This window comes from Sorex araneus, chromosome 6, assembly GCF_027595985.1.
Source record: "Sorex araneus isolate mSorAra2 chromosome 6, mSorAra2.pri, whole genome shotgun sequence".
Lineage (NCBI taxonomy): Eukaryota > Metazoa > Chordata > Mammalia > Eulipotyphla > Soricidae > Sorex > Sorex araneus.
Window position 1 is genome coordinate 422,441 of NC_073307.1, and position 10,977 is coordinate 433,417.

The following is a 10,977-nucleotide window of genomic DNA, read 5'->3' on the forward strand; positions in this document are numbered from 1 at the left end:
TAATTAGAGCTTTGCACACTACAGATTGAGCACACAAATTGTTCACTTAACAAGTGAATAGTCAGCAAGTTGCAGAGTGAGAAGCAAGTTTAAGCTATGCATAATACTAAAGATTTACTAAAGAGAATACAGCTAGGGTAATCTTCTCTTTAGTAAATAGGCCTGAGACTTAAAAAATGAAGTAGTCACCAAGGATGGCAGTAGAAAAGGTTTAGACACTATGGCCCCACTTCATTTTGTTTTTTTGGCTCTTGGATCACACCTGGTGATGTATAGGGGTTACTCCTGGCTCGTGTACTCAGGAATTGCTCCTGGCTGAAACCCGGGTTGGCCAAGTGCAAGGCAAACGCCCTGCCCGCTGTGCTATCACTCCAGCCCCCCCCCCTTTTTTTTAAATGAAGATAATCGGGCAAGGAACCACAGAATCAAGTCCGCATAAATGAGATGACAACACACATAAGCAGAAAGGACTTTACTATGTTAGAATATTCCTCAGTGAGCTAGTAAAATATTCATGTAGATGAAAACAGATTTATGACTGAAATCGTCTTGTTCTTGATTAGAGATGTGTGAATTTACAAACATTATTCCCAAGAGTGGGTTATTGAGGGCTCCGGAGGCCGAGACTGCTGGCTACTCCCATCAGACCACTAAGGCACGGGGAAGAGGATGTCTTTCTTGACTAAAACTTCAGAACAGTTCTAATGCTGTAAGAGAAAACAATGAATAGACTTTGAATGCTATTAAGATGACTAAATCTAGCATTTTACCCGTCTGCCATCCCTTGGCCCCAACCACCACTCCACTCGAGTAAACTAAGGAAACTGCTTACCTCTTTCCTGCATGCAGCAGCTCAAAGGCTTTGTTAATTTGGTCAAAAGACAGACTGTGAGTCACAAATTCATCAACTTTTATCTTTTTGGACATATATTCAGACACCAGCTTTGGAACACTTTCTACACTTTTCCATCCTGAGAAGAAAGCATATTTAATAATTTTCCCAAAAAATTGCTATACTATGCTTATTATGAAACAGATTTAAGTGAATTTTTAAATTACTGAACTCTGGACATCGTAAAGCGTTTATTTTTGGTCTGAAGCAAAAGAGAATTTTCTGGTTATAAAACTCAGAGGGGCTGGAGACATAGCACAGTGGGTAAGGTGCTTGCCTTGCATGCGGCTGCCCCAGGTTCGATTCCAGGCACCCTGTGATTCTCACACCAGCAGGAGTAACTCCTGAGTGCAGAGCCAGGATTAAACCCTAATTATTGCTAGGTGTGGCCCCCAAAACAATCCAAAGGGGGAAAAAAATGTATTTCAAAATAGAAAAGAGTGAAATTGAAAAGCTGTGTCAGCAATCTTTAGCTACATATGTTAAATTTCATATGCACTGATTTTTCTTTTTGCTGTAAATACTTGCTTTTATTTTAAAATTTTTCTTTGATGGTTCTGGGTCCATATGGTGCCAGGAATTCAACTTGGGGCTCCCTCTTGTGAAGCATACATATCAGTCCTCTGATCCCCTTCACTGCTCTGCTATGAACCATAATTCAAACCTTTTTTAGGATGTACTCTTGGGTCTACATTTAGGGATCACCTGACAGTGCTCAGGGGACCATATGGGGTGCTGGGGAGGACTGAACCCTGGCTGGCCTTGTGCAAGGCAAGTGCCCTACCAGCTGTACAATCACTCCAGCCCCTAACTATCCCTCTTTATGTCCCCGACCAGTATGATTTCTGGGGAAGGGGCGGTTGGGCCACATCTGGCAGATCACCCTAGTGGTGCTCAGGGGCCCTATGCCATGCCAGGGAGCTGGGTGGGTCAGACACATCCAAGGCAAGCACTCTAAGCCCAAAACCACACAAGATCACACGAGTAAAATGATCTATCTGGCAGTTTTCAACGTTGTCGTTAAGTCTCATCTGAGTATTTTCAGTACTATTTCGTGAGAGATGTATGATCATTCTTATCTTCTTTTTGCCTCACCCAGCAGTGCTCAGGGCTTACCCCTGGCTGTGCACTCAGGAATTAAAATTAAGAGAGGTATTAGAAACTTGAAAATTACTCAGAACTCTGGAAATCGTAAAACAAGTTTATTTTTGGTCTGAAGCAGAGATTTTTACTGTCACAAACCTCAAGAGGGGGCTAGAGACAGCTCTATTTGTGGGGTTCTGGGGATAGAACCTGGATTGGCTGGGGGAAAACACCTTACCTGCTGTGCATCTCTCTATCACTGCACTCTTTGGAAAGATGCGGATAACCTACTGACGTCCACAACATGAGTACGGCTGATACAACTGTTGATCTGAGACCAATTTCTTACTCCTGCCCTGCCCCAAACTCCGTCCCCAGTGACTGAGTTTTTTTTTTTTTTTCCCAGTGACTGAGTTTTAAGGGTGTAAAAATTGTTCTTTGCTTCAGAGGCAAAGCACCTTTCCAGCTCTTGAGTAAATACTTCAATATATTTAAAAGCTTCTATTAAAATAACTATATAAGAAGACAGCCTATAACAACTCTTTCTTGTTAAAAAGATGAGCCTGGAATTAAAACTTCCCAGTAGAAGTAACAAAAGAGAAAATTTCTCTTGTGCCAAGTTACCTCCAAAGGCAGTGCCTTTCCACGTGCGGCCTGTAACCAACTGGAATGGACGAGTGGCAATTTCTTCACCAGAACCGGCAACTCCCACCACCACGCTGACGCCCCAGCCCTTGTGGCAGGCCTCGAGGGCTGCTCTCTGCAAGCAGACAGAATCATCACAGATCAGCCAGGCTGAAGCGACCAGATGACGTTTAGTAAGTGTAGCTATTTGTTATGTAACTTCAAGAAACTTTCAGCAACAATAAAGGCAAAATAACAAGTAATACTTCAGTCTGTGTCCTCATGCCTTTTACACATGAGCAAGTTTATGTTCCGAGAACTCTGGAGGCCACTGAGTGAGCAGATGTGTATCTAGTTCCAGCCCGTTCTCCTTAGCTGCATCATTCTACCCTATGTCTAATGAAACACTCTTAGAATGCAAAGGGCACCAAAGGGCAAAGGAACATTTTTTTCATCTTTCCCAGAGCTGTTCTTGTATTATTTCCAATTTTTTTCTTTCTTCGGTTTTCTGAGACTTTCCCTTTTAAAGCTGAAGTAATTTTAACCTTTATTATTATGATTTTGTATTTTGGGTCACACCTGGCAATACTTAGGGTCTATTTGCAGGTCTGTGCTAGGGGGAGCAAGCAGGGTCTGAGACTAAACTCAGGCTTTCTGCAGACAAAGCATGTGCTCCAGCCCATGGCCCCCGGTTTTCAATCTTGATGAGGAAACTGTATTGAGAATACCATTTCCAGGCCTGGGAAGTAGTTCAATGGGCTAGAGCATATGCCTTGTATGTGGTAGCCTGGGTTTGAATCCCAATGGCTGGGTGTTGGGTGTGTTCCATTCCCTGCCCCTGTACCCCTTATCCCCAGTTTGTTTTGTTTTTGGATTTTTGGGTCACACCCAGCAATGCTCAGGGGTACTCCCGGCTCTGCATCAGGAATTTCTCCTGGCAGTGTTCGGGAAACCATTCGGGATGCCAGGGATCGAACTTGGGGTCGCCCTCATGCGAGGCAAATATCTTCCTTCTGTACTATCGCTCCCTCCCCCTCGCCCCCCAATTTAAAAGCAATTCCTCCACAAAAGGAATGCAACCCAGCAAACGTACCATGACCTTCACATTGCCAATGCACTCAAAGGAATAGTCAACTCCCCCGCCGGTCAGCTCCACAAGCACTTCCTGGATGGGCTTGCTGAACTCCTGGGGGTTAATACATTCAGAGGCTCCAAAATCCTTGGCCCTTGCAAATTTGTCTTTATTGATGTCCACACCAATGATCCGGGATGCACCGGCCACCTTACAGCCCATGATAACTGCCAGTCCAACTCCTCCCAGTCCGAAGACAGCACACGTGGAGCCAGGCTCCACCTGGCAGGACAGAGAGTATGAGAACACTCAGATGGCGACTCAAGGCAAAGGTTCACTGTACGAGACTAAGGGTGGGAGCTGAAGTCTAGGCCAGTCTCCTACCTTGGCAGTGTTCACAGCGGCGCCATACCCAGTTGAGATGCCACAGCCCAGAAGACAGACTTTGTCCAAAGGTGCCAAAGGATCAATTTTAGCAACAGAGATATCAGCCACAACTGTGTACTCAGAGAACGTGCTGGTTCCCATGTAGTGTAGAATGGTCGTTCCTTTACAAGTAAATCTACTAGTACCATCTGGCATCAGTCCTTTCCCCTGAGTGACTCTAAAGGAAAAAAAAAAAAAAAAGAAAAAGGCAGGACTGAGATAGGTTTCCTAAAATCCACAGGGGGAAAAAATGACTAGCAAAGAGTTACAAACATGCCAAAACCAAATTTTAATTTCTAATGTACCATTCAAGAATACCTTACTTGAAACTTTGGAGGATTTGCAATCTTATCTGACTTACATTCAGTCTGGATCCTATGATTGGAGTATTGAAACAGTTTCAACAGGTACAACCTGATCAGATAAAACTGAGCAAACCTTACTTCATAAAGCATAAACGCAAACGGCAATACAGAAGCAGAGATTATATAAACAAGATCCAGGTAAACTGATGAACATTCACGTAGCCAGACGACCAACCGGCTTATTCTTTCAGGAGGTGCATCTGTTCAAGGCACACATAAGAACACTTGCAACTTGGATCACAAAACCGAAACTGGAGGAGCTGCCTAGTATAGGGCAGGATTATTAATGATCTGGTTTGAATCCCTAGCACTGCCGCTGGGGTCACTCATGAACACAAAGTCAAGAAGAGTCTGAATACCACTGGTTCTGGCCAAAAAAAAAACCCAACAAAAACCAAACTGGGGGCAACTGAAATGTCTATGGCCCTTCCTCCAAATAATTCCTTTTCTAAAAAACTGATTAATATGGGAAAATCAGTTAACTTATAAGTCATAGGTTTCTTATCTATGAAAGTGGGATTATTAATGATCTTTATATGAGGTCATTATAAAGATGAAGGAATTCCATGCAGAATGCTCTGAACAAACTGCCATATAATTACATAGTATTACCATTATTAACGTGATCCCTTTTAAGAATTAAATAAATACTAACCTTATCTTCTGGCAAAGATTTGTTTTAGGATTCAGACAAAATTTGCATTCCCCACATTGTGGAATGTAGAGTGGGATGACAGTGTCGCCTGAAACATAAATGCATATGCATCATTCGGGGTAGGTGGCATCTGCTCCTAGACCAGTTTCGGTCATCAGCCCCTGCAAATTCACAATTCCGTGGACTCCGAAAATCAGTAACTTCCAAAACTTAGAACTTTACCTATTATATAAATACATAATTCACTGTCTAACATAGAAAAAATATTTTGAGGTTTTTACCTAAATGAAATCCTTAAAATAGTAACTTGATAATAATGAGGTTATGCTTATCAACATATTCACTGATGTTTTTCCCTCTCACTAACACCCAAACCAAAAACTCATCTATGCAAAGCCTTCATAAAGCCCGGGAGGACGAAAAATGGACAAACCTTAAACTATAGCAGTAACTGGAGTTCGAAGTGAACTGCAACTGCTACAGTGTAATTCTTAGTTCCAGTGAATGAAACGCGCTCACCTAAACGTTAGCCTAACTTCAAGGCCCTCTCACTAACATTACCGAAAACTCCTCGAAGCAAAGCCTTCACGAAACCCGAGTCAGACGAACAAAGGAGGAACCTTAAACAACGGCTATACCTGTCAAAGTGAATTGCGACTTAGTTTCTGTGAACAAAACACACTCACCTAAACATCAGCTTAAGGTCAAGGCGCATAGAATCAAAGGCCTTCATGAAATTGGGGTCAAATGAAAAATGGACAAACCTTAGTTCAATGAAAGATACACACTCACCTTAACATAAGCCTGACTTCCGAGCTCTCACTAACACCCTTCCCGAAAACTCATCGAAGCAAAGCCTTCATGGAACCCGGGTCATTCGAAAATTGGAGAAAACGTCAATTATATCTACAGCCGTAGTTCAAAGTGAACTGCAACTGCTACACTGTAATTCTTAGCTCCAAATGAACGAAACCCACCCACCAAAACGTTAGTCTAACTTCAAGGCTCTCACTACCTACCACCCTTCCCGAAAACTCACTGAAGCAAAGGCCTTGATGAAACCTGGGTCGGACAAAATGGACAAACCTTAATTCTTAGTTCCAATGGGTTGGGGTCTCAGTAGCCAACCCCCTGCCGCTGAAAGAAAGCCGGCCCTGTTTCCATGGCCCAGAGGCTTGTTTCAGCACTCCACACACGTAGGCACTCTCGCTGAAGTCGAGGGCTGTGCTGGTTACCGTCCATCTGCCTGAGCTAACTCACCTGGCGCCGAGAGCGGGAGACGTAAACCATTAACATCTATACTGCGCCTAACAAGGCATGTGGAGTGCCCCGCCAATGTTTGTATAAAACCCCTACGTGAGAGACAATAAACGGACTGCTGACTGAGCAACAACAACCAAACAAAATTGGCTCTTACAATGTAGTTAGGAATTTCAGAACAGAAGTCTTTAAAAATCAGAGGAGGGATGGGTGTTAGAACACTATGACTGAAACCTAATCATGAACAGCTTTGTAAGGGTCTCGAACAGTGATTCAATTAAAAAAAAGAGTCACAGGAAGCATTTAAAGTGCTATAAGCCAAACCTTCATTTACTGTTAGTGTTACTGATTAACGACAACTTTTCCTTTAAAGAATCCAGCAAAGGGAAAAGAAATTCTTGTGTCGTGCTTGCCCATGGGTTATTTATGCACTATGTAGTTTTTATTTTTGTTTTTGGAGCCACACTGGTCGGTGCTAAGGACCGACTCCTGCACCAGTGCTCGGGCATCGCACCTAGAGGTGCTTGGAGGACCATGAAAGTGCCCAGGGTTTAACCCAGGCCTCCTGCACACAGTGCTGTCCACAGCCCCTACATGGTATTTTTACACCAAAACAAATCCTTATTTTTTCGTATGGCTTCTCCTGCATATTTTTATTATGTTTTTTCTCTTTTATTCAGCATTCTATTACTGGTTCTTTTCTGTCCTTTCTATTTCTCCAACTCTTTTTCTACAACAGTTTCTCTCCCCCTGCTCAAGAGTACACTTTTGACTAGTGATATCAATTCAGCAATTTTCATTACAATAGATCAGTCATGGGGCTGGAGCAATAGCACAGCGGGTAGGGCGTTTGCCTTGCACACGGCCGACCCGGGTTCAATTCCCAGCATCCCATATGGTCCCCTGAGCATGGCCAGGAATAATTCCTGAGTGCAGAGCCAGGAGTGACCCTGAGCACCGCCAGGAGTAATTCCTGAGTGCAGAGCCAGGAGTAACCCCTGTGCATCGCCAGGTGTGACCCAAAAAGCAAAAAAAAAAAAACAAAAAAACAATAGATCAATCAAAAAGTGATCTTCTGAGTAGATTGTGTGTGTGTGTGGGGGGGTCTTTGTGTGTGGTGTATAGTGGAAAAATGAATAAACACAAGCTATAAGGCATGGGTCGTAAGTATTCACTTTCATGAATATTCTATGGTTCTAAGCTTTTTTGTCCAAGCTAGTTATTTTAAACATACATAAAAGGTAGAATTAAAATATGAAAAAAAAAATCAGAGTAAAAAATGCTCAAATGTTTGTGCTTCCCAGAGCAGGAAAAACAATCTTGGCTATTCACTCGACATTTTATGTAGTTCATAAGTAAAACGTGGTTCATCAGAATTCTCTTCCAGATACATAAGCCAAGCACGTAACAAGTGCTACAAAGCTCCTTACCTGCCTTCAGCTTCGTCACTCCTTCACCAACACTTTCCACAATTCCAGCACCTTCATGTCCCAAGATCACTGGAAAACTCCCCTCAGGATCTGCTCCACTCAGGGTATAGGCATCAGTGTGGCAAAGTGCAGTAGCAATAATCTATGAGGACATAAATAAAGAGCATATGTGCCTATGGTATGCATGCAATTCAGAGTGGAGTTTAGATTAGGGAAAGAGCTCACTTTAAAATCATATAAATGAATCCAAGGTGTTTTTCTTTCATATTTTAATATTTTGAAGGTCATGAGGTGCTTACAATGCAAGTACTGATTAGAACTGGCAGCACTTTTAATGTCATAAAAAAGTAGTGGTACAACTATATGCAATAAAAGCGGTAAATCTATTCTTTTTCAGTGCATGCTTGCAAGAGAAGATGAAGACAGCAATTTTCTGGGTACTGTGCTGTCAGGTATAAAGAGGAACATTACTGTGTGGATAGCAGGCAAGCCCACTCAAATAGTTGACACCTCCCACCTATGGGAAATGTAATTTCTTTTTTTATGGAACCTTCTAAGTAGGCTAAAGGAGCCGGGGGGCCTCTTCGGCGATTCTCAGTCAAGTGGGCAGGCTACCCCCAGGGGTGTGGGCAGAACTTCCACCTAAAACCTGTTTGAACTTCACTGCTTGTCTCCTCCTGAAATTATTTTTTGTGAGGGGAAGGCAGGAGCCCAAAAGGCCTGGTAAGGCCCAGGACTGACTTGCTAGAAGCAAGGCTCTCGGCCCTAGATTTCCCTGCCCATTCCCTGGTGGCAGGGGTGGACAGATTCCCTTAGGGAGGCTCGCCTCTCTCCTCCCCAGTTCACATAAGCAACCCAGGGTCCCCACAGGCACCAGTCCCACAGCGGGATGACTCAGTCCCTTCTCCCTAACACTGTGCCTTGGGATCTAGTTCCTGCAGAGGGTCCAGGCATCAGGAGACCTAAGAGTCCTTCCCAGTGCCTGTGACGTCTCGTTACCTTAATTCGGACTTCATGCGCCTTTGGGGGAGCCACCTCCACCTCCTCTATGGAGAGGGGCTTCCCAGCCTCCCAGGCGACGGCAGCCTTGCACTTGATAACCTGAAAGGGGGTGGGGGAGGGGAGAGCAAACTGTTCAGCTTTCGGAGCAAATAATAAGCTATGTATTAGTTAATACAGACCTGGTAAATGCTAATCTTTGAAAACACATTACAGCCACAAAGACTTACACTTTGAAGCGATATGGAGAATTGTTTATAGGATTCACACAACAGTTGTTAAAAAAGATTGTGTTGTTGCTTCATGCAATGCAAGTACCCTGCCCTGTACTCTAAACTGACCCAACTTAATGGCACTTCAATGTGGTTCATTTTATTTCTACGGCGCTGCCGTGACTCAGTCCAGTCAGTGTACCCTGCACGGTTAGACGGTGTGATGGGAAGTCCTTGTCACTTTACCTAACACTTGTGAAATGTGTTGACAGAATAAAGGTTACACGCCGCTGGGTTCATCAGAGGCAGCCTTGAAAGTCAGAAACTAAAAAAGTGCTTTAGGGGGCCGGAGTGCTAGTACAGCGGGGGAGGCCCTGGCCACCACGCCGCCCAGTCTGGTTTCACCCTGGCAGCGCTTAAGGCCCAGGAGCACAGGGAGCACCGCCAGGTGTGACCCCGAGCCTGAGCACCCCCAGGAGTGACCCTGAGCACCCCCAGGTGTGACCCCGAGCACCGCCAGGAGTGACCCCGAGCACCCCCAGGAGTGACCTGAGCACCGCCAGGAGTGACCCCGAGCACCGCCAGGAGTGACCCCGAGCACCGCCAGGAGTGACCCCGAGCACCCCCAGGAGTGACCCCGAGCACCGCCAGGTGTTACCCCGAGCACCGCCAAGAGTGACCCCGAGCACCACCAGGTGTGACCCCGAGCACCGCCAGGTGTGACCCCGAGCAGCGCCAGGTGTGACCCTGAGCAGCGCCAGGAGTGACCCTGAGCACCCCCAGGTGTGACCCCGAGCACCCCCAGGAGTGACCTGAGCACCGCCAGGAGTGACCCGAAACAAACCCGGTGCGCGCAGGTGGGGCCGGCGAGAGTGCGGTGGGCTTCGCTCGGTCCGACCCGGCCCGGCCCGGCCCGTCCGGCCCCAGACGACCCCGCCCGGGGAGCGGCCCCGCGGGCCGTGCGCCCCCCCCGACCAGCCGCGCGCGGGAGCTGCAGGATGATGCCCGGGAGGAGCGGCCCCACGGCGCGCGCACGGGCGGACTGGGACGCGCGGGCGGGGGCGCGAGGCCGGGGCCGGGCCGTGCAGGCGCAACGGGACCCGGGCCCCCGCCCGCACCCGGAACTCCGAACCCCCCGCCCGCGCCAGGGCCCCCCGCCCGGGGCCCCGGCGTGCAGCTACCTGGCCGGCCATGTCCGCGCGCAGTGTCCGTGACGCCTACATCCGGGCACGCGGGGCCGCCCAGCACCACGCGCAGGGGCGCGGCGTGGGCGTGGCCAGGAGCGTAGCTAGGAGCGCGCCGGGGCGGGGCCAGGAGCGCCCTGGGGGCGTGGCTAGGGGGCTAGGAGTGCGCCGGGGCGTGGCTAGGAGGGCACTGGGGGCGTGACTAGGGGGCTAGGAGCGCGCCGGGGCGTGGCTAGGAGCGCCCTGGGGGCGTGGCTAGGGGGCTAGGAGTGCGCCGGGGCGTGGCTAGGAGGGCACTGGGGGCGTGACTAGGGGCTAGGAGTGCGCCGGGGCGTGGCTAGGAGCGCCCTGGGGGCGTGGCTAGGGGCTAGGAGCGCGCTGGGGGCGTGGCCAGGCTGCTTCGGGGGCGTGGCCGTGGCCGCGGCGGGCGGGGTGGACATCGGTCCCTCTGAGGCCGCCTCCTCCCGTCGCCGCTGACCCGACAGGCTTGTGGAGGATCCTGTGCGTGTGCCAGGTGTGGGTGAGGGCCCAGGCTTGCCGGGAGGCCTTCGTCCCTGGTCTGACTGTCCCTGCGGCCCTCACCCGGCCGGGGAACTGGCTCCCGCGCTCGTCCCCTCCTTTGGACCGGAGCCGGCTTGGTTCTGTAGGCGTGGGCCCGGGAGGGGGAAGCCGCCGGGAGTCCGACGCGGCCTCCACGGCAGCGCGTCACTGCCCAGACACAGGCTGGTCTTCACAGCAGGCAGCCAGGTCGCATCTGGACAGCCGTGACGTCCAC

At 48.2% G+C, this 10,977-nt stretch overlaps 1 protein-coding gene across 1 annotated transcript; it reads right to left on the minus strand.

The window, feature by feature from the left end:
- Positions 1-457: 457 nt before the first annotated feature.
- Positions 458-10,288, minus strand: LOC101545606 (alcohol dehydrogenase class-3). The gene is made up of 9 exons (XM_055142110.1): positions 10,200-10,288; positions 8,807-8,908; positions 7,808-7,949; positions 5,118-5,205; positions 4,056-4,275; positions 3,693-3,953; positions 2,600-2,735; positions 833-971; positions 458-707 (listed from the first exon to the last, which is right to left on the minus strand). The coding sequence occupies exons 1-9, from the start codon at positions 10,209-10,211 to the stop codon at positions 683-685; spliced, it is 1,125 nt and encodes a 374-aa protein (XP_054998085.1). The 5' UTR covers positions 10,212-10,288; the 3' UTR covers positions 458-682.
- Between the last annotated feature and the right edge of the window lie 689 nt (positions 10,289-10,977).